Here is a 24,625-nt window from a genome sequence, read left to right as displayed (position 1 = left end):
GTCCACATTTCTGCCCGCGTCAATTTTACAATTACAAACATAGAAGCATACAAGAAGAAATTTGAGCAAAAAATTTGGAATGTTTTGACTTCATAACGCTGCGGAAACATCATTTACTACTTCACATCTCGGACATTGTTTGACACACAAGTAAAATATAACCAGTATTACAACCTGGTGAAACATGTTGCAAGGTGTTATTGTATTATTATGTTTTATCATCTTAGCAAAGAAGTTACACAAGATGCCTGTGGTGTAACCAATCCTGGTTAATGTCGCTGTTCTCTGTTATGAGTTGAGTAAGGTTGAGAGATTGAATATGTTTTCGTAGATTGTCAAAGTCAGCACATCCGTAATCAAGCACTGTTTGTTTTATCTTTGGGAATGGGCTGCATGAAAGGGAGAGGTTGAACAAATAGCGTTATGGTCAGTTGAAATGTTTGAATCACTTGGTTTTAGAATTTCACGTATCTTAACTCAGTCGGGAACACTGGTAATAACAAGATCAAGAATGTTTTCGCCTCTGGTGGGAGTTGTGTTCAGTTGCTCCAAGAAAAAGTCATTTAATACTTTGATAAACGAGTTCTCACTTAGGTCATTTACGTCACTAAAATTTTCTTGCAAGTTTAAGCTCGTGCGCGGAAAATCAAAATCGCCAGTGATTACAATTTTTGAATGATGTGCGCAAACATCTTGGAGAAAAGTTTCAAATTTATTAATCCAGGTTTTGTCAGCGTCTGGTGGACGATAGCATGAACATATAAGCAAATTCATGTCTTCCGCAGTTGTAATTTCTGCCATAACAATCTATAGATTGTGATTATGTTTCATTTCACACACAGATTCCTAGTAAAACACCACCGCCCAGTGTCTTACGATCTTTCCTTACAATACAATATCCAGGGTGTAGAGTTTCAGAGTGTTTTCATGTCTCGGCCATAGTGGTTTAAAATGAATTTAGTTGCTCTCCTTTGAATATTTTCAATTAGTGCGCGTTCTTTAGCTGTGTATGGCGACCAAAGACTTGAAGCATATTCCAGTTGTGACCTTACAATAGTGATATACAGTAACTTCCGGGTCTCTTGATCTACTATATCCTTGCCGCAAACTTGTTTAATGAGACCTAGGGTTCTGTTGGCTTTTGCACACATCCGACTGATATGGATAGACCACAACAGATTGTTAGATATAATGACTCTGAGGTCTTTAGTAGCAGTTGCCACTTGTAGACGTTGCCCCCCGAGGTAATATTCCGTGTTGGTATAACTTGGTGTTCGTTTTCTGGACATATGTAGTACAGGACATTTTGGGATGTTGAAAGTCATTTTCCAATCCTTACTCCATTGGTGCAAACTATTAAGATCAGATTGTAGAGCAGCAGAAGAATTTCCAGATGACATAGTTCTGAAAAGTTTAGAATCGTCAGCAAACAAGGCTGACTTAGATTCGTCAAGGCAGTCAGGCATGTCGTTGGCATATATGATGAATAGTAGAGGACCCAGGATTGATCCCTGGGTCACTCCAGATGTTACAGGCAGCCAATCTGAGAATTCCCCCTCCAACACTACACAATGATGTCTATGAGAAAGATAGCTGTTGGACCATTGCAAAAGAGAACCTCGTATCCCATAACCATCAAGTTTGTTCAACAATAGATTATGCGACACTTTATCGAAGGCCTTAGAAAAATCCAGATGTACAACATCCACTTCCCGACCACTTGCTAAGGTATCCAGTATATCGTGATAGACTGTCAATAACTGGGTCACAGTTGATCGACCTTGCAAAAATCCATGTTGAATGTTATTTATGTCTGATTTTAAAAACTGAAAGCAATGATTGAAAATGCAACGTTCCAAGACCTTGGAGACAATACATAATAATGATATTGGCCTATAATTCGTTGCTAAAGTTGGGTCGTCATTCTTATGCACAGGTACGATGTTTGCGCACTTCCAAATTAAAGGAACACAGCCCTCCGACAGGGACTGATTGAAAAGCCGACATAGTGATGGAGCTATTGCATCGGCTGTCTTAAATAACAACATCCCAGGAATGTTGTCCGGACCACACGCTTTATTAGGATCTATGCCCTTTAAGACTTTCGCGACTTCAGATTCAGTCACCCAAATTTCAGGCAATTGAGCAGTAGATGAATAAATAGATTCTGTATTTGAATGTTGGGTAAAAGTTACCCTGGGAGAAAATACAGAGTGGAAGAAACTATTTAGTTTGTTGGCTTTAGCAACCTGATTAGTCACAAAAACTTTGCCATCCCGGAGGAGATGAGGCGATGCCTTGTCTCGTGTAGATGACTTTACTAATGACCAAAAGCGCTTCGGATTATTTGTAATGGATTCTTTAAATTTACAACCATGCTCCCCTTTCTTCTGTGTAATCAGCTGTTTTCCTGATTTCCTCAAGCTTTGGAATTTGACATGTCTTAACATAGACAAAAGCTCATCATCGATCCATGGATGATTATGCACATTTTTAATCCAGCATTTCGGGATATGTGCATTAACGGCGGATGTAAAGAAGTCACACCAATTCGAGAGGGATGAATCAACATCATTAGGAACAAAACACATGTCCCATGGGGTGTGCCGGAGTGTTTCATTAAGACCGACGCAGTCAACCTTTTTGAAATTATAAACAGCAGGCTTAATCTTAGGTTTGCGTGATATCCTTAAGTTTAATTTAAAACTTATCAATTTATGATCAGTGGACAAAATATCGTCGAAACCGACAACATTTGACACCTTTCCTGGAACGGATGTAACTATGAGATCCAATATATTTTTACCTCTTGTAGGAAAATCCACCATTTGCCACATAAAATTATCTTTAAGCAACTTGGCTAAATCATTGTGTGTAGCATCATGAGAAATTGCCGTACCGTTAGACCAGTCTATGTTTGGTAAATTAAAGTCACCACATAGCAGAATCTGATCAAAGTGGGCATCCGATGCACAACGTAGGGTTTTCTTCAGTTCCTTCAAGTAATCTCTGTTAGTATCTGGTGGTCTATAAAATACTATTGCCAGGATTTTTCTTTGAGAGTCAGGTCTCAATTCGCAAGCTAGAATTTCAGCATTGCCCTCGAGGTCCTTTTGTCGGAGACTTTATCCCGTTTCTTACTGCAAATAATACTCCCCCTCCAGTTCTGTTTAATCTATCTCTCCTGTAGATCGTAAAGTCAAGACCCGGCAGTAGTTCGCAGTTAATATATGCAATTTTAACCATGTTTCAGCAGCAAATATGCAGTCCACATCAACAGCTAATGTTTGAAATTCGTTGACTTTATTGACTAGGCTTCTGGCATTCATGTACAAACACCGAATATCCGTACAGTACAGAATATTCTCATTGAGCCGGACCAGGTAGCAGATGTATGTCGCCACTTTGGGTTATCGTTATGATAGAAGGATTATAGGACGCTGTACAATTGGCATAATAGTTTAGTCGCCACTCAAAAAGCCGAGTCGCTTGAAATTCAATCGTGTTTGGACTGTTGAATGAATTCGTTGAATAAAGGCTATAGCACCACGTTTCACGTCGCTATTTACTTCGTTGACCAAGTTAGCATCAAGTAGCTTTACATTTGTAATGTATTTAGGATCAATATTATGTATTTTCAAGTAGAAAACCAATAGAGACAGAAGTACCCCGAGGGCACGTCTGTCCGCCATGCTTGACAGGGTTATGTGATGAACACAAGTCAATGATGACAGGGTTATGTGATGAACACAAGTTTCAAGATGTTTGTTAACAGTCGCTGTTTCGAAACTTGTTGACGCTTGATAACATTGTACAATCCTATCAGTTTTGTGACTTCTATGGACACATATGCGCTTTGTCAGGTGAAAATACTTGTGGTTGCACAGGTTTTGGATTAAATATTCCACTAATTACAACATATAAGTATCAATTTACGGGAGCCGGAAATTTTCTGATTAACTGCCATGATGACGTATTTCAACTGATTGTGCCGTAGGCAGCAAGGCAGCTATTTTGCATTGAAGAAAATTTGAAGTAAATTTCAGAGGGTGAAAACAACAGGCTTTTTTGCTAAATCGCAATAACAATTCCAGCAGTATGGGTTGACAATATAATCCTAGCAAAATCTATGGTCTACGCCATATAGGCGAAACGGTCAGTCAGTCTGTTTGAAACAGTCAAAGAAGTTATTCTTTTAATGTCGCCAAGCGAGGCAAATGTTCCCGACACACTGCATAAAAATGGTTAATAATAGATGCCGTAGAAATCGACAGGAGTTGGTCCGAGAAACAACTTAGAGAAAAATTGGAAGCCCTATTTTCTGACAAGCTAAAAGGCATATGGTGAGCTTGGTTTAAAATAATGTTTATATTTTTTAAGATAGCCACAGTATACCACAGGTTTCTAATTTTGCACCAGTTTACATGAATAAGGTCATCCTTTCCCATGACCAGAAGCCCAGAACTTGGCACAGCAAAGCATCTTTCTTTCACATGCATAAAAATTTGTTTTCACTATTTATTGACTATTCTTGGGTTTCACATGACGTTATAGCCACTTGCTTTACCCGAATGGTGGTCAGGAGGGGTGCTGGAGTAATGTCATTCATCCTGTTATGCTTTGTTATTTAAATACTGTGATGTTATTGAAATTATACATTATTATCCTTTTTAGGTAAACATTAATCTCAGTTATTTGATTAAATATATTTAAATGCTTGCCTGACCACCATTTTATGCTGAAAGTCATGTGGCTGAAACCCAGGAATTGTGTCCTGGTGGAGGGTAGGTGTGAGGCTTCATCTAGCTTCATATTGCAATTGACTGGTACATTACTGTTACTCTATGCATTAGGAATATTTTAGTATCTCTAAAGCATACTTTATAACACCTAATATATGTAAATATAGTACAAGAGTACTGAAATTAGTGCAATATACTGTTTTATTTCAAATGGCAACTTATGTATGCACTGTATTGGCGTTGCAAGAACGAAGACGGAGCAACTTTGAAACCTTTGTTAGTTGTACCTCGATCGTTGGTGAAAAACGTGCTAACTTCGTTACATAACGATCCAAAAGCAGGACATTTGGGTGTTACAAAGACACTTTCAAAGGTACGGGAAAGATTTTACTTGCCTGGTCTGCGGTCGGAGGTAGAAGATTGGGTGCGACAGTGTGAGAAACAGGTAAGGGTGCAACGAAGGGACAACGCGCTCCATCGGTTAGCCGCTCTCCTGGCTACTCAATAGAACGTGTTGCGATTTATATCCTTGGACCTCTTCCAGAATCTACGAATGGTAACAAGTATATCATGGTGGTTGGTGATTACCTGTTGAAATGGAGAGTTATGCGATACCAAATGAAGAGGCACGGACGGTAGCTCAAAAACTGGTTGACAAGTTTATTTGCCGTTTTAGGGCGCTGGAAAGAATTCATATGGATCAAGGTCGGAACTTCGAGTCTTCTCTACTTCAGGAAGTCTGTCTTCTTCTGGGGATTGAGAAGACCCGTACGTCAGCGTATGACCTGGAGGGAGATGGAATGATCGAGCAATTTATTCTAACTTTGGAAGCAATGCTTTCGAAGTACATAGCGAAACATCAACGAGATTGAAACGTTCATCTCCCAAAGTTTGATGGTTTATCAATCTAGTGTTTATTACCTGATGTTCGATTGTGCGCTTTATTACCTGATGTTCGGACGGATGAGGTCTTGACCAGCAACAGATGAGGTCTTGACCAGCAACAGCAACACGGAGGAGAACAGGTTGATGGTGGGATCAAAAGGGACAGCGAACGGTCCTATGTACTGGACCCAGGACACCGACCTTTTATATTCCGATAATCCACCTGTTTCCTGCAACCAGACCACAATCACGAGCATGAACCACTCCTAGTTGAGCTGGCACTTCCCAAGCGACAGCGCCGTGTTGTGCAACCACCAACATGGATGAATGATTACGAGCTAGATTGAATGATGGAACAATTGAAGTTTCTTTGAACAAAATTTTTTCAATTGTATTGCATGTTTGAACGATTTATATAGCATAGAGTTTTAGTACCGGCATGAGGACATGCCTTCCTCTAAGAAGGGGGTAATGTAGCATAGATTTGAATATGCATATGTATGTATAAGTATAGTGCATAAACTTAGCAGTTATACGACGTAGCGGTTTGCATTGATGACATATTCTAGCAGCACTAGAACACAGCTTAAACCGAAGTCAGAGGAACGGCTATTGCGCTAGATGTACAAGTAACACAGCGCTGAAACAGCGCTTGAACAGTGCTAACACCGTGCTAATGCGAACCAATGAATTGCCTTATATGGTAATAGCACTATGTTAGTTATCGGACAATCGGATTGTATTACCATAGTTTGCGCGCCAGTTACATCAGATTTAATGAGGGCGAGTGCTATATAAACGCTCACACAATTACATATGAAAGCTGTACATAGAAGGAAATATATATTCCTAAACTTCACTGGTGTGGGACTGCGACGATATTACGACAATGGTGCAAACCTGAAGTACTAAAGTGCTAGTTTCCAAATGGTCTCTGGGACACGGACACACCCGGTTTTACGGTCCAATGTTACAGCACTTAAATGGCTGTTGTTGATCAACAGGTCATAGCCCATTTTAGTCAAATAAACCTTTCATGCATCATCAGACAGGTTGTTATTACTATATTATAATCTACAATAAATTTTTAGATTTGATTTTGCAAAAGCTATTGGGCATAATTTGACCCCTATTCGCCTTTCTAAGCACACAGAGTTGTCTGGAAAGATCCTATTGGGAATAGTGAAACAAGGTCCCATACATCATGCCACAATTGACACCAGTGAGTATTGTTTGTATTTTTGTACTCTAATTGTATCAGCCATTAAAATTAAAAAGCAAGTGTTCTTAAATATTTACATGTCTGAAACACCAGACAGTTGATGTTGCTCAATTGCTCAGACTGTAATTCCAATTAGGCAAATATACAGTCATTTACTGCACTGCATAATATCTAGGTGAAAATATGTTCATTAATATATGTATCACAGATGTCCAATGATAGGGGCATAATTCATTTCATTTGTAGGGATTGTATGGATTATTGGAATGATGCAATGTAAAATTTGTTAGTAAATGCTTATTTTGCCACTAAGGATCTATGTAATGATGAAGATGATGATTGTTGGAGCAATTCGTCAGGTCAGGATAAAGAGCAAGAGAATATTACATACATTATAACATACATTAAATATCTGTATAGTAGATATTTTCAATCTAAGGGTATGTCCCTTTCTAAGGGTATGTCCCAATCTAAGGGTATGTCCCTTTCTTTTGCCTTTGAAGATACAGCTGCTCTGGTACTGTGACTGGTAAATTGACAGCCTTCAGTTCTAAAATGTTTATATGGCTTGTGGCCTCATTATCTGTCCACCTTCCTCCACTGCTTTGGTTACCAAGGGCTGCCCTCCACCCCTTTTTTGAGGCATCAGTTTGTATGATGATATTGGGGTTTGGATGCAGTATCTCTCTGTTTACATGTGCCATGTTGTCTATCCACCACCGCAGTTCCACTTTGGAGGCGTCGCCCAGCTGCATTTGTGATTGGTAATCACCCTTGTTTTGGGCAAGTGCTTCTGTTTTGTCATGTTCTAAGCTGCGAAAATGTAGGGGACCATATTGTGCCTCAGGAAAGTTGGAGACAATAGTTCCTATAACTTCTGCTACTTCTGATATTCTTGCATACTGTTTATTATGCAGTTTACCACAGATTTTTATAGTTTTGTGTATTTTTTCCTTGGTAGGGGATACAGTCATGTTAGTAGAGTCAAGAAGGAATCCCAAGAAAGTAAGTCTCTGTTTGGGATTAATGACTGATTTTGTTGAATGCAAATGAAAGTTCAACTTCCTAAACAGGGATATTGTGTTTTCTATATTCTCACAACATTCATTATGTGTATCTCCTTGTAAGTAGGAATCATCTATGTATCCCATGTTCAGGTAACCTTTGCTATGTAATGTTTCATAGACTGGAAATTTTTGATGCTCTGTGCATATGGGTACACTATAGTATGCATCTTTCAGGTCTATTGATGCCATGAAGCAACAAGGCTTCATCATTTCTATAGCTGTTTCTAGTGTATCCATCTTGAAATGATGGTATTCAACATACTCATTGAATTTTTTCAAATTAAGTATCATGCGGTGTGTGCGGTGTGTAAATTCCCCTGGTTCATTTGAAGGAAGTACAATAATTCCCTTTTGTAGGAGGTTTTGAATTTCATTAGCAATTATCACCTATTGTGTACAGTTAAAATTACTAGGTCGTGTACTTTCCTGTTGTGGCCTTTGCCCTAGGCAAAATTTTATCCTCACACCCCTTACAAATTCTATGATAATGGGATCAGAAGTGAGTTTTTGCCATTCGCACAAGGCATGGGCAATTTGCCCTGCAACAAATTTTGGTTGGTTGTCAAGTAACTTTTGAATTGTGTTAGTTCTTTTCTTCCTGTGCGGTATGTACATGAGATTCTACTTGTGGTCGCTCTCCTTTTGATGTTGGGTTTCGGCCTTTGGACAAAAAATCATTCTGTGGCCTTGCGTATGGTTAAAACCTTCGGCTGCTCTGGTATCCCTGCATTTCCAAACCGGACTGAAACTTTCTATTAACATGACCTCTTGATGAGGGCAGCCACACTCTTTTTGCAAGTTTATTTGCATCTGATATATCTTTAGTGAGCTTTCATAAATCTCCAAACAGGTATTCTGATGCAGCACAGACGGTTGTCGAGGTACAAAGCGCAGAGTAGTCTCTGTGAAGGTCTTTTTTCATCGCTTGGCGTCTCGATGTGTTTATGTCATGAAAGCATTGTGTTGCTAGTGTAATAGCATCTGTTAGTATTGTCACCACCTTTTTGTCATTATCTCTGGTAGTTTCATCACCGTTTTTGATGACTAAATTAGTCGCTTTCATCATAGCAACTGTGGATGCAACAAGGGCGTTTTGTGTCTTTTGGGAATTTGGTTCCATATCAAAGGATTCACCCGGGGCGTTTGGAAACCCTCGACATTTCCTGGGCTTGCATACTTGTCCACTCTTACTTGAATTTTGTCCTCTTGTAGTTTGTCTTTGAAGAGTCCCTCCATAAGTTGAACGAGCTCCTTGTCAACATCTGCACTTGTTTTCTCTGTGATTTCCAGCTCCTGGACAACTTCCATGAGCAAGTTCTTGCTCAAGGTTTTAGTCTTAATTAGTGTGTCGCTTTTGCAGCTTTCGTCAGCAGCTTTATCACGAGGAGTTTCCCATTGCTTTCGCTTAAGTTAATTTCACTGTCGGAGGGGTTGTTTATTAGCATATTCACCATCTGTTTGAGGTCTTTAACCTCCTTCAAAATTGGTCCTAACATATCCCCATGTCCCTGCACTTTTGGGTCAAAGAACTGATTAAAACCCATCAGTCAGTAGTCTATAGAATGGCAATCACTAGCATTTAGAAAGCATGACTTTTAGTAGGTGGAACGTATAAGCCCTGAAAGGCAGTCCACCTAAAAGGAAAGGTATGTTTTAAAAAACCTAATTGCACATTCTAGTATCAATATTCAATAATAGATCACCGTTGCTTCAGTGTTATCGCAGCCATACAGCACTGGTGAGTTAGAACAGCTATCAAGAATAAACAAGTAATTTAAGACCAAATAAAAACAATGTACTAATTGTTGTGCTGGTATATATTTCAATATTTGATGGATTTCCTTACTGCAATAAGATACAGCCATATGATTTAAGCCTGCATTAATATGAGGATTTTCAATAAAAAAATAAAGCATATTGCACATTACAATTTGATTAACAGGTGCCAGTACCCAATTTTTTTTTAAATATCTAAAATGATCCTCCCTTTAATTAATAGGGAGATCTATGTCTGTAACACAGAAAAGGTCCAGAATGTTTTTAGATTGTAACATCCACAGCCAGCCACAATCGCACTACACTGGAACATTTTCTGGGTCTGGTTGATAGATCCACCTGAAAATTAATTGATTGTGCTCTTTCCTGAACTCTATCTCGAGCCCTTTGATGTTGAATTGTTTTGCTTGGTCCACAGGTTTTAATAGAGTATAAATCTGAATCCTGCAATATTATAACAGTGTACAACGACAACAATAACAACAATAATAATTTAATGCGCCTCATACACACCACCACTGTTATTTACAATATTATATTGAAATATAAAGCACGTATTTAGCACAGGTAAATCAAAAATAGCATAGCTAATCGAGTCTGATTACCCATGGTAGAGTATATCGCTTTTCCATGAAACTTTTAGCGGTGGCACGTTTTTAAAGATGCTCTGGCACTTCTAAATGAGTGCCAGGACATTATTAATTATCTGTCTATTACTTATATAATATTGCAAAAATCAATAGGCTCCAATTAAACTTTCCACAATCCTCCTCTTCAAAACTGACTTGTTTAATGTTTTTAACTCATCATCAATGGCATTCCATGCCTTTGGACCCTGAAACCTGAGACTAAATTTACCAAGTATTTCTTACAGCTAATCTTGTATAATAATTGTGAACTGAGGAAACATGCTTAAAAATGCTTTGAAATAATGGCAAGAGGTTATCAGAATAATAATCATACATAAATAAAACATTATGAAGAAATACAAGGTAAACAAATTTCAAAATCTTAAGTTGCTTGAACCGAGGATTAGAGTGTTCATCGAATTTAGAAAATGTAATAATTCGAACTATTCTTTTTTGTAAAATTATTAATGGATTAAGAGTAGAAATGTAAGTGTTACTCCACACCGAGACCCCATAACTTAAGTACGGATATATCAAGCAATAATATAATTGAAGGGTCAGGTGTGAAGTAACATAATGTCGGATTTTAGACAAAATACCAATGCTTCGTTTAATTTTTTTCGTAACATGCTGAATATGATTTTTCCAATTTAAGTTAGAATCAATATAAATTCCAAGATATTGGGTACTACTTTCTTGTTTTAATTCAGTTGGATACAGTATAATATAAATCTTCATTGTAGTCTGAATTTTCTTTTGTGGTGGATGAAATCGAACAAAATTTGTTTTGTCAATATTAAGGGAAAGTTTATTACAAATAAACTAATCAGAAACTTTTCCAATATTTTGGTTAACAGTATATTCAAGATCCAATAAACTTTTGTTAGTACAAAATAGGTTCGAGTCATCGGCAAAAAGATGGAAGTCAAAAACTTTTGAGCAATTATGGAAATCATTTAAGTAGAGAAGAAATAGCAAAGGACCAAGTACAGAACCTTGGCATACTCCACAAGGGACAACACATTCGTTAGATTTAGAGTAGCCAATTTGGACAAACTGTCTTTGATTATCAAGATAAGAAGCAAACCATTCTTTTACTACACCACATACACCATAGTGATGAAGCTTAGTTATTAAAATGTCATGGTTAACAGTATCGAATGCTCTGTTCAATTTCATATGTTGTAATTGGATTAAGGAATATACTATTAGTTTGAACAGTGGAATCCATATAACTTAAAGGTAACCTAGTTGTTTCAGGAATTAAACTGGCGAGGTTACTCCCAATATTTGAAGAATAATCATTAAAAACTTGGGCAATTTTCTGAACGTCCACAACTTCTACATCATCTTTTATTATTTTTGAAGGTACACCTATGTTTTTCGCTTTTAATGTCACTATGTCTTTTATTCCTTTCCAAATAGCTTTCGCATTTTTTATGTTCTTTAGAAAAAAATTGTTATAATATTTTTCTTTACTGATTTTTAATAGCTGACTTACTTTATTTCTATATTTTTTATACTGCAGATGATAAATTGAATTATTCGTTCTTAGATATTTATTGAACAGATTATTCTTAACTCTAATTGAAATTTGAATACTTTTCGTAATCCACGGTTTGGAATTAAATTTTATCTGTGTTTTGCTTAGTTTCTTAAGTGGAGCATGTTTTTCAATAACCTTAGTTATTACTGAATAGAATTTATCAAAAATTACATTAACATCACTACTATATAGTATAAGTTCCCAATTTACGGATTTCATTTCATCGATTAAGGAAACAACATTTAATTGAGAATAATCTCTTTTATATACATTAACATTTCTTGGGGGTGTCCTAAGATTGTTTATAATCAGAAAATTAGGAAGATGATCAGAGATATCGGAAAGGACATTACCGCTAACAGTAAGATACTTCACGGAATTAAGAAATATATTGTCAATAAGTGTTGCAGAATGGTGTGTTATCCTAGTCGGCTTAAGTATATATGGAGTATAAAAATACAAACTCATAGTGTTAACAAAATTCTCAGTAGGCACATGTGTTGAATATTCGATAAGATTAATATTGAAATCTCCCATAATCACACATGTCCTATTTTCCTGTTGAATCTTATCTAAACATCGATATAAATAATTAGTAAATGAATCAATATCAGTCTTGGGGTGTCTACACAGAACCCCACATGTTAGTTTTCCATTTTTCTAAGGCTTGGGCATCATCTTTTGATATACTAAAGTCATTTCTTATACTGTAATTCAAATTATTTCTTATATAAAATCCCACACCACCGGCGTTGCTAAGGCTAGGTTGAGATAAGGTTATATCCAGGTAAATCATTATTAGTAACACAAATTTCACCAGTTCTTATTTTAGTCTCCGATAGACCTATTATAGAAAATGGAAAATGTAATTTTTCAAATAAGAGTGACAACTTATCAAAATTTGCCGATAAACTCCTTATGTTAATATGCATAAATGATGATGAGTTGTTACTAGCTTTCAAATTTTGAATATCGGAGAGTCATTAAACGCTTCAGTGGAATAATAATTAAAATCAATGTTAATTGGAATTTGAGAGTCAATATCAATATGCAAGAGATGTGAGATTTGATCGAACTTAGACAGGATCTCAAATTGCGGTAGTGACTCTAATCTACTGTCCTGATATTGTGGTAAGCAATCATCCATCGTAATGAGCAATTTTAATTAGAGATTGTAACAAAACCAAGTTAAGAAGTTAAACAGCGGAAAGCAAAATAGGGCCCAAACTTTAAAATAACTAACAAACAATCAGACATATAAAAATTTAACTTTGCATGCAATGAATACAACACAAATGCAATGACCGGAACTAATAATTGCAAATAGCCTGCCACAAGCATCAAAGTAAAGGTTTAAACTAAAATTAAGTAATTATTAACTTGTATATGTCGAAATCATAACCCTAGAGTAAATAGTAACCCATCTACTCATTATTATCACTATTATTATTATTATTATCACTATTATTATTATCACTATAACTATTATTATTATTATTATTATTATTATTATTATTATTATTATTATTATTATTATTATTATTATTATTTTTATTATTATTATTATTATTATTATTATTATTATTATTATTATTATTATTATTATTATTATTATTATTATTATTATTGTTGTTGTTGTTGTCATCATCGTCGTTGTCGTTATTATTATTATTATTTTAGAACATCAATCATCACGCCTGATTTTAGTACCCCATTTATAAATGTAACTCGTGGAGTTTTACAAGGTGATTGCCTCAGTCCATTGTTATTCAACTTATGCTTCAACACCTTTATCCAGCACATAAAGTCGGAAAAATATCAACAATTTGGTTTTTCGTATAAACTTCTCAACCCGGTTCATTGGTTTCAATTTGCCGACGACGCAGCTGTAGTAACCAGCCAAGAATCTGAAAATCAAATCCTACTAAAACGTTTTGCGATCTGGTGTCAATGGTCAGACATGATCATACAAGTGGACAAATGCAGTACCTTTGGCATCAAGAAAGCTCTCACTAAATCAATTCAATACCTCCCGAAGTTATTCATTAATAGATGCTTAATCCCAGTTACGCAAATTGGTCAATCATTTTGTTATTTAGGAAGATTCTTCAATTACAAAATGACAAATGACGAACACAAATCAGAATTACTCTCCTTATTCACCTGATGAAAGATATAGATCTGAAGCCACTGCACCCAAAATATAAAATTCTTTTATACAGCCGTTATGTACTTTCAAAACTCTCGTGGCATCTCACAGTAGCATCCATTCAAAAAACCTGGATTTCTGAAAACCTGGACTCAGTTTTCAAACAGTACATCCGAAAATGGCTTGAACTCCCTATCTCTGGATCGCTTAGTTACGTTTACCTAACTAGAAACAAATTTGGTCTTAACATCATTCCTCCTTCTACTAAATTCAACCAATGTCAAACAACTATCCGCAGTGTCTTGAAATCTTCTCCTAAAGAATCAATAAAACACCTATGGAAATCTTCTTCTAATCATACTAACACTCAATATGATCAATATAATTCAACGAAAGAAGTTGTTAAGTCATTCAGAAAAAGTCAAGAAGATAAATTAGAAAATCAACTGAAATGTCAAGGTTCGTTCTTTTCCAGCATAACAAAATTCTCTCTACCCGAAGTAAACTGTATTTGGTCAAGGTGTCAATCGAAACTACCAAGAAATATTTTCAACTTCAGCATTCGGTACATCAACAATTCACTACCAATCCGGAAAAATCTACATAAGTGGGGACTCTCGTCGTCTTCTGAATGTTCATTCTGCCTTAACCCTGAATCATTGTTGCACGTTGTCTCTGGTTGCAGTTCCTACCTAGAACGATTTACTTGGAGACACGATTCAATCCTAAATTTTCTTGCCAATAACGTTCCCAAGGAATATATTCAAAACATCTATGCTGACTTGCCATCATTCCCGAATCCCTCAATAATTACTGGTGAAGAATATCGTCCTGATCTACTAATTGTGACCAAAGACAATTGTCTTTATATCCTTGAACTAACCGTCGGGTACGAAACTAATCTAAGAAAAAATGCGCAGCAAAAACACGTGAAATATAAAGATACGATTACGGAACAGCAGAAATATTTTAAAACAGTAAAGTTCGTCAATCTGTCGATTAGTGTTCTTGGTGTTTTTGAGAAAGAATGCTCAGTCTTCATTGATATGTTGGAAAGTTTAAAATCCGACAAGGCTGGTGTACGATATATAATCAGAAAGGTCATTAATATTGCAATTAGGTCAACATATTACGTTTTTTGTTGTAGAAACAAGGATTGGACAAACCCAGATTTACTAAAATTTTAATCTGCTTGTTATACTGTGTACTTGTGTAAATGTAAGGTGTAATAATGCATAATGTATAATCAAATTTTTATATATCAAATTTTTATGTATCAAGTAGCCAATTGTAAATTACCTTTAACAGTGAGATTTACAATTGTAAGTATGTATTAAAGAAAATAAAGTTTCCATTGTTATTATTGTTATTATTGTTATTATTGTTATTATTGTCGTCATCGTCATCGTCATCGTCATCGTCATCGTCATCATTATCACTATTATTATTATTAACGTTGTGTTTAACGTTTGATCTACAGGTGATATTGTTCATTGTATCAACGTTACATCGCAACGTTGTGAGAACGTTGGTTGAAAGCCGAGATTAACGGTTGTTCAAGGTGACAGTTTCGTCGTGTCAATGTTACATCGCAACCTTGTGACAACATTGGTTGAAAGTTGAGAATAACGTTTGATCAGGGTGACACTTTCGTCGTATTAACGTTACATTGCCAGGTTGTGACAACGTTCTTTGGAAGTCGATATTAAGGTTCGATCATGGTTACATTTTTGTTGAATGTGTCTATATATGTTTGATTATGGAAATGCTATTAACATTCAGTTCGAAAATTTCGCATTGCGGTTTTTTGAATTTAAAGTTCAATTTATCATGAAATCGCTGCGCGATGTACGTTCATCACCCAAACGGTTCAGTTAGCGAGAATCTGTGAGTCTTAGTGAGACAGTTACGAACATGCAGGCGGCTCATGAATTACCGGTAAAACATACCAATTATTCCATATTGCGATGATGGACGAAATGCTATATTATATAAAAATATATTAATATATACGATTAAGACGACAGAAACATTTCAATACCGAAATCCGAATAGATGCTGCGAGCCTGTGAATCTGTGATATGTCAATACCATATATGGTCAGTGCTGGGGACCAGTCGATAAAATTCATAGGCTCAGATTGCGATCACACATACACCGCGCGTTCGTTTCCGTTGCAAGCTTTACTTTGCGAGAAAAAAATCTCCCTTTATTTCAAACATAATCTACCTTAGTTTTGTTTGAAATTTTCTTTCCATTGGAAGTATCAAGGTCATCAACGTAAGTAAATATTATTTTATAGTTTGTAATAGGAATGAAAATTTGTGTAAATTATGAAAATGTGTCTTCAACTAAAGTATTTTACATTTATCGTTTTACAGCTTATCTGAGTCGATTGTATAAAGAAAAGGTAAATCTGATTCCCGAGTATTCATATACCTGTCGCAAAGGTAAGAAGAGATTCTCGATTGTTCATTATTCACAAAATATATGACATGTTTTTTTCCTTCAAATCAAACGCGGCGAGATGGACGAGATGGCATATAATATGATGTCAAAAAGTGTATTGCATTGTATTATTGTATTATTACCTATCTAAATTATAAAATAATTTACATGTTTATAGCTTAATAATTTCGTTTTCCGATTTCCTAGGCTTTCAAAGGTCCGTCTTAACGAAGCTAATCAGCTAGACACCTAGAATGTATCTTAAACACACTATAAACAAGACATGGACATACACTAAGAAAATGCTTGATCTCACACACACTATAACGCCATAAAAAGGCACGTACATATACTAACTAAGAAGTCGCTTGATCTTACACACACTATAACGCCATAATAAAGCACAACTTTAGTCTATAAATAAATTCATAGACATAATACTGTAACACACTAAAATCTAAGCAATTAATGTTAGCAGGTTCATTCAGCCACACAATTGCGCAAATCCTCATTTCTTTCGATAGACACCTTCCTTTTGCTTTCTGCAAGCAGAGCAACAATCCTACCATCGAGTGTCCACACTCAACATTAGAACGTTTTGATGTGGTGTGAAATAATTCTAAACGCTTCTTCGTCAAACTCTCTGTGATACTAATACCAGTTGATTTTAACTTTCGTTTATTTCCAAACACCTCAGATTTTATATTGAAAACAGCTCACAAATTAAACAGCTCACAAATTTTACGATAATTGACCTTGGCTTCGTTGTACTGGCTAGCAAGGTCTTTCGTGGCAATCTATGAGATCTATCTAGGTCTGATTCATTTATATTTAACCCTAATTTGTTTTTAACAACATCAATAATTTTCGCGTCTGTATTTTCAGTTGCGCCTTTAGGTGATTCAGAAATCCCACGAAAGACCAAACAATTACGTATTCCATATTGTTCTAAATCGTCATATAATTCACTTAGGTTATTAAACAATTTCTTCATCTGATTACAAGTGCTTTCAAGCGCCATATACTTATCTTGCAAATCTTTATAATCAAAGGATAAACTCTCGTGAATTTCTTGCCTTATCTTGCTAGTAACTGCCTCATTTCCGCCAATCTTATTAGATACTTTAGAAATAAAGCTTTAGTTTCTGCAAATGTTATTGATTATAGCAGATGATACGGCCTCAGCGATGGAGTTCAGAATATCACTGTCTTTAGAATCAAATCTACTATTTGTTGCTGCAAATCTGCTGCTTTTTTCGATTTCGACATAGTAGAATATAGTATTCTTAACTTTAGTAACTTAAATTATGTTCATATATACAAATGTATTGCTTGTGACTGGCAAAAGTAAATATTAGTATGAGTATTATGAGTATTATGCTTTATCCAAATTTAATAATTATCCAACAATCACTGTAAACATAAATATACACAGTATCTCACACTTAAATCGACAAACATATGGTCACTGTCACTCTTTTGAAATTTCAATTGTTCATACAGGTATTGAAATTCTCTTCAATGCACGTGCTTGGAGAAAACTCTTTTTAAAGCCCAGAGATTGCAACATAAATGCGGGTTTTATCGGCTTGTTATAAATGTTTCATTAATGATATACGCACAAAAAATGTTGAATTGCTCCAGGATATATCTTCCAGTGGTAGTTTTTCAAAAGATTTAATTGGTTGTCTTTTAAAAGACAATTGTTGAATGGTTTTATAACTCCACTCCTGGTGCATCCACCATTTTAATTTAGTAAATGAAATGGATTAAAAACAAAACAAAAAAATGTTTAGAAATGACGGTAATCTAGTTCTGCTGGTGTGAAAGACTAGACTGCAAATGCACAACAGAGAACATGGTAATTTTCGCCTGGTCGAAAGGACAAAGGTATACTCTAAAAATTTCTTCACAATTTTTTGCATTTTTTGTATTCGCTGACATAGTATTTGTATTTGTATTTTTGTATTTAATAAGATCCTCAGTTAGCTTAAGCTAGTTTACACGAGGTCTAATTGAAATAAATTATGTAAATAATCTACTAAAATTCTAAGTAAAACTCCTATAGATTAAACGAATAAATATATGATAAATATTTATAGCTATTTTATAATTTGAGTAAAAAGAGATCTAAAACATACTATATAAACCATTCAAGCTGCTTACAGAAGACAGATTTAAACCGAGACTTACAGGCTATATTCCTTATTTCACTATCAAGATTGTTCCATATTTCAATTCCTCTAACTCTAAATGCCCGGGCTAAAAATGTTTTCTTCTTGAATTGAGGTTTCTTTAATAATAATTTATCGTTCCTACACCTTAATGAAAACCTTGTGCCATGTTCATGTAAAATTTCTAATACACGAAGATGCATATAAATTGTGGAAGGTTCATAGGTGTATAATGATTTATGTAACATCATGACAGTTTGGAGATGTATCCTTTGCCTGACAGTTAGCCAGCCTATTTCGCTAAGTAAATCTTTTCTAGAGATTTCATTAATTTTATAATTTAAAACTAATCTAGCCACCTTATTCTGAAGCTTTTGTAGATAATTTATAGAATCCTGGTTTAATACAGCACCCCATACAGTACAACAGTAGTTCAGTTTAGACAATATTAACGCTTCAGCAATCGACTTTAGAACTGTAGGTGGCATGTATTTCTTGAATCTGGTTAATAGGCCAAGACACTTGGAACAGTCTTTGAGGAGTTTCTCACAATGTGGCTTCCAACTTAGGGTATCATCAACCAGAACACCAAGAAGTTCATAGGCACTATAACTCAATAGAAGGTGAGTTATATTTATAGAAATATATCTGTAATTCTTATAGTGTTTTATTTTTAACGTGTACCATTTGTATTGTGATGATGATTCTGTGTGTCCATGTTACCATTATGTTAATGACCTGAATTTATTATTTTTGATATGATTTCATCTTGAGGTGGAGCTTCAGGTGGCAAGGAGGATGGTAAAGTTGAAGAACCCCCAGTTAAAAAAGTGAAATCCCAACATATGCAATGTTATAGACCAAAGGTTAAGTTCAAAGATTGTTGTGCCGAGATGAACACTGATAATTTTTTGAAGCACAATACAAATAACCATAATGGTGAAAGGAAATCCCAAGATGTGTTACAAGCATCACAAACAAAACTTTATTTTGCTACGGTAAACTGTTAAATTGAGTGTTACTACATAGTCTATGTTAATAAATTTATTTATTTGATGTCATATTTAACATGCCTTGTATATCAATATCATGGATAATATTAACTCAAACATTTATTTAACTGATATAACCACTCATGTTGCACTGTACTTTGGAATTAGAAATTGACAACATATATAAAAAAATATTTGAAAGCAATGAAAGTGAGAATGAGGATGATTCAGATACAAACAAAAAATGGTTGGTGGCTTGTGTATGCTACTAATTGATACAGAGTAAATGAAAAAGTTTATTTGACAGACTATTTTATTCGTTAGTAAAAATCATGTAAATCGTTTAAAAAATGGTGTTCTTTCTAGGTTTTTCAAGAGGATTTAAAGGAAATTCCAGTTGATCAGGTGGAAGAGGGAAAAAATCTCTGATTTTGGCTGAAAAAATTGCCTGACCTTCAGAAGGAAAGAATAATTAAAAATGACCCGTACCAACCAAAGCTTAACCGCTACCCGGAAAATTTCCCAAAATAAGTAACATATGTTTTCATCAATGGGGTACAAAGAATATCCCCATATAGAGTACAGTATAAAAGCGGGCTATACATCCTTTTTGTTTGGGCTCTATTGCCTAGTGGACGAGGAAAGAAGAAAGCGTTGAAGGCTTGGATGACTGAGGTTCGTTTATGGGATAGGAGAAGCGTTGGGAAGGATAAGAAAGGAAAGCTGCAGCAGCATTTCTCCTCAGATCCCCACAAAGCTGCATTGAATGATCTGGCACACTTTGCCTGTGATATGAGAAATGTTAATGTGATACAGAGTAAATGAAAGTGGACTTTTTCCTCCATCAGTCCATGTAGGTCCTATATGTCACTAGCCGCAGAACTTGAGATTTTTGTTAACTTTGTAAACAAGATGGAAGATGTGTGTAATCCAGTCCATGACACAGGTGAGAGTGCTTTTAAACATAAAAAATGTTCTCTAACGTTTACAGATGCCACTAACTTCTGTTTACTGCACCCGTTAGTATGGCAGATATTGAAAGGTCATTTAGCAAAATGAAGATTGTAAAAAATTATTTCTGATAAAAAATGAAAAGTGAAAGGCTTGAAGACCTAATTGTCCCCTCAAATGAAAAGGGCTTAACAGATACAAATTGTCTTGATGTAGTTCTGAGAAAGTGGGCATCCAGAAAAAATCGCAAACTTTGAACTCAAGTAAAAAACTAAAACTCAAAATAGAACTGTATTGAATAATATATATATGTATGTAGAGTGTCCCCTGTAATCAAACTTTGTTAGAATTCGAATGCACCTGTTCGTAAATATATGTAGCAATTAAGTTAAGGCTTTGAAAAAAAACATATTACTTTCAATTTTATGCAGCTGGGTTTGCATAATCCCCGAGCCAGTGCGAAGCGCCGTGCGAGGGTACTAATTCCACTGGGAGATTTATTACACCCGGGTATTGTGACAGAACATAGCGGAATCCAAAGTTGCTCAAATTCTATGTCGTGGACCGTGGACGTTCAATGGTCATGGTACTTGTGCGCATGCGCGAAATGTAAGCGAGTAAAGTACTGGTAATTAGTAACTCGCTGATTGGCTAAGATGAACAGTTTGGATTAAAACTAAAACGTCAGAGATTTAACTGTCTTTAAAACTTTTTTTAAAAAGACATTTCGTATCAAATCAACTCTGCTGAATACAGCATTTTTAAAAGAAAAAAAACAAACACTCTTAACAAACGAGAAAATTTTCATTTGGAAGATGGCGAATAGGGTAAGTGAGAAGCTAAAAGATGGGAAAAAAGATGCAGGTAATGATGATGAAAGGCTGGCAAGAAGAAGGATAAACAACCGAGCCCTGTTGGATGCAGAAACGCCAGAGGAAAAGCAGTGTCGGTTAGAAAAGCAAAGGGCTGCGTACAAGAGAAGTATTGAGGTAAGTACAATCGATGAAAGAGGAAAACAGAAAGAAAAAAGACGACAAAAATCTCATCAGGAAACCCCGAAACAAAAGGAATGTTGTTTAGCGAAACGCAAGGCCGCTTATAAACGCAGGACCGAAGCAAATACTAGTGAAGAAATTGAGACAAAAAGAGGAAAAGAACGGCAACATTTACAACAACAAACGCCAGAGCAAAGAGAAAGTCGTTTGGCAAAACGACGAGATGCCTATAAATGGAGTAGTGAAGCAAGTACAAATGAGGAAATTGAGATGCAAAGAGGGAAAGAACGGCAACTTTTACAACAACAAACGCCAGAGCAAAGAGAAAGTTGTTTGGCAAAGCGTAGGGCTGCTTATAAACGGAGAAAGGAAGCAAGTACAAGTGAAGCAAGTGAGATGCAAAGGGAAGAAAAAAAGCAAACGCAAGAGAGAGAAGGCAACGTGAAAGTGTCCAAAAACGAGGAGAAAGACTTGAGAATATGAGGAAACATGCGAAAAAATCATACGAGACAAGGTCGAAACCTCAGGAGCTACAGTCAGAAAACAATCGGGTAAGAATGTGTGACGAAGAAAGTACACATGCTGTAAGTAGCTGTAGTTCAGACCAATATTTGCCTGAAGGTGGTTGGCAAAATGTTGACAACCCCTTGCATGAGTTTGTACGAAATGATATGCACAGTTTTCATTTAGATCAAGAGCATTTAGAGCATCGGCAGTGCACAATTTGTAAAGAGACTTGGCCGACAAAGCAAAACTTGGCGGCAGATCCTTATGTTTGTTACCGGAGTCAAAGAGACAAGCAATCACCAAAGAATTTCAGTGCTGGCAATGACATGGACCCAGGTACTGTTCCAGAGCAATTGAGAGGTTTGACACAGGTAGAGAAAACGCTGATTTCAAGGGTTTGCCCCATCATGCAAGTCTACAGAAAACATGGTGGGCAAAGGGGCTACAAAGGTCATGTGCTAAACTTACCACAGGATATTCAAAGTTTTTTGAATAGGTTGCCTGCACAAGTGGCTGACTTGCCTGTTATGATTGTGCAAAGGCAGGGTGCTGATGAAACACATAAAGATTTTACAGTTCGTCGACACAGGGTGCTTGAAGCTATATTGTGGTTGAAAACAAACAAGCCATTTTTCAAAGATATTGAAATTGACAGGGATATTATCCAAAGTCTACCTGAAAATGGTGTCCCTGCTAAGGTATATTATTGATGACAATGAACTTCCAGTTCATGTTGAAAATGAGGGCCCCCCACAAGAACCTGTAATGAGTGCTAATGCAACAGTTGAAGAATTAGTTTTAGGAAATGGCAGTACATCATTTATTTCTATGCGGCAAAGACAAAGAAAGGATGGTGCAGCTATTCAAGATGCAGTGAATGAGGTTGACTCTTTGGACTGGCCCTGAACTGAAGGTAATGCTGTTAATGAGTTTAAAACAGATGGTTTGGCAAGCATGGCATTTCCCACACTATTTCCCCATGGGAAAGGTGACCCAACAAACAGAGTCAGGCAACATGAGGTAAGTTTGGCAGAGGCATTCAAACACCTGATGAAGTTTGCAGAGAGGCTGCCAAATGGTAAGTTTGAATGGAGGTTTGCCTCACATCCCCGGTTCCATACTGGGCATTGAATATGAAGCAGAGACATCAGTTGTTGTCACAAGCTAACATTTACTTGCGGCAACATCCAGCAGATGCTAACATGACTATGGAGGAGCTGAAGACAATGGTAAACTCGATGAGTGCAAATCAAATGGTAAATCGTTTGCAACGGGTGTGTTATGTTTCAAAAATTAAAGGAACAAATCAGTATTGGTATCAGAGACTACAAGAACTCTTGGCCCTGATTGAACAAAAAGGTTGCCCTACCTTTTTCTTTACTTTTAGTGCAGCTGATAGCCATTGGCCAGACTTGCAAAGACTGTTGCAAAGTAATGAGGGTGCATCAAGAACAGAAAGAGCACAAGCAGTGATAGACAATCCACACATGACAGATTGGTTCTTCATGCAAAGGCTACAGGAGTTTATCAAACATTGGCTTCAAGGTGTCTTGGGTGCTGAATGGTTTTGGTATAGGTTTGAATATCAGGCCAGAGGTAGTATACATGCTCATGGATGTGCTAAATGAAAGAATGACCCAGATATCCGGTTGTTACGTAAACGTGCATGTCAAGCAGTGCTTGAGAAAGAAAATGAAATGTCCCCTGACGATTTTGAATTCTCTTGCCAGGATATTGTCAGAGAGGGTCAAGATGCGGAGAGAAAGCTAATCAGGTGAATATTTAAATTGTTTATTTAAATTACACTCACCATGCATATAGATTGCAAGATTGTGTCCAAGACTTTTTCCAGACTTTTAGCCTACTGTATATTATCAGTTTAGCATACTAATAATACAAATGCCACAATGTTGCAAATATCTAAAAATACAGCTTCCACATACATTCACAAAAAAAACAAAATCTCGTATATTTTCTTCAGGAATTGCTAATTCCTATTGTTAAGGAATTGGGAGTGTAAACAGCAATTATGAAAAAAATATACAAATTAGGTATTAACCAATTTGTAACTTTTTATCCCTTTTAAAGTTATGTTGACTGGCTTGTGACCACAGTCAATGAAGATCTGCCTGATGAGAACTGGAGAGTACCAGATCCACACCCTTCTGCTGTGAAAGCCACATCAGTTGATAATCGTTACGACGATTATCACAGGTTAGTAAATTCAGTAGAGAGGCACACAAGATGCAGTCCAGCCTAATGCCTGAAAAAGAAGAGGTCTGACCTTCCTGCAGAGTGCAGATTTGGGTTTCCAAAACCATTACAAGAGGAGACTGCGCTGATTTATGAAGTTCAAGGTGAGAAAAATAAATCTGTACACTCAGAGTTGCAAACCAAGAGAAACGATGAAAGATTGAATTTGCACAACAGGGTCATGCTTGAAAATTGGCGGGCCAATGTGGATTTACAGGTAATTGTAGATGAAAAGGCATGTGCAAGATATGTGGCCAAGTATGCAGCGAAAGGAAAACCACGATCAAAA

General features: G+C 36.2%; 1 protein-coding gene and 1 pseudogene across 1 annotated transcript; one reads left to right on the top strand and one right to left on the bottom strand.

Annotated features, from left to right (window-relative positions):
* Positions 1-8,499: 8,499 nt before the first annotated feature.
* LOC114518691 lies at positions 8,500-9,152 on the bottom strand (annotated as a pseudogene).
* A 12,244-nt stretch (positions 9,153-21,396) lies between these two features.
* LOC114518690 (stress response protein nst1-like) lies at positions 21,397-22,059 on the top strand. Its single transcript, XM_028538695.1, has one exon. The coding sequence runs from the start codon at positions 21,397-21,399 to the stop codon at positions 22,057-22,059; it is 663 nt and encodes a 220-aa protein (XP_028394496.1).
* Positions 22,060-24,625: the final 2,566 nt, after the last annotated feature.

This window comes from Dendronephthya gigantea, unplaced genomic scaffold (assembly GCF_004324835.1).
Source record: "Dendronephthya gigantea isolate DGI-Jeju-01 unplaced genomic scaffold, DenGig_1.0 000011F, whole genome shotgun sequence".
Classification (NCBI taxonomy): Eukaryota; Metazoa; Cnidaria; class Anthozoa; order Malacalcyonacea; family Nephtheidae; genus Dendronephthya; species Dendronephthya gigantea.
This window is presented reverse-complemented; position numbering and strand designations above follow the sequence as displayed.

Bases quoted from the DNA above. Each gene is read 5' to 3' on its own strand.
- LOC114518690 (XM_028538695.1), top strand. From the start codon at position 21,397: ATGGCGAATAGGGTAAGTGAGAAGCTAAAAGATGGGAAAAAAGATGCA.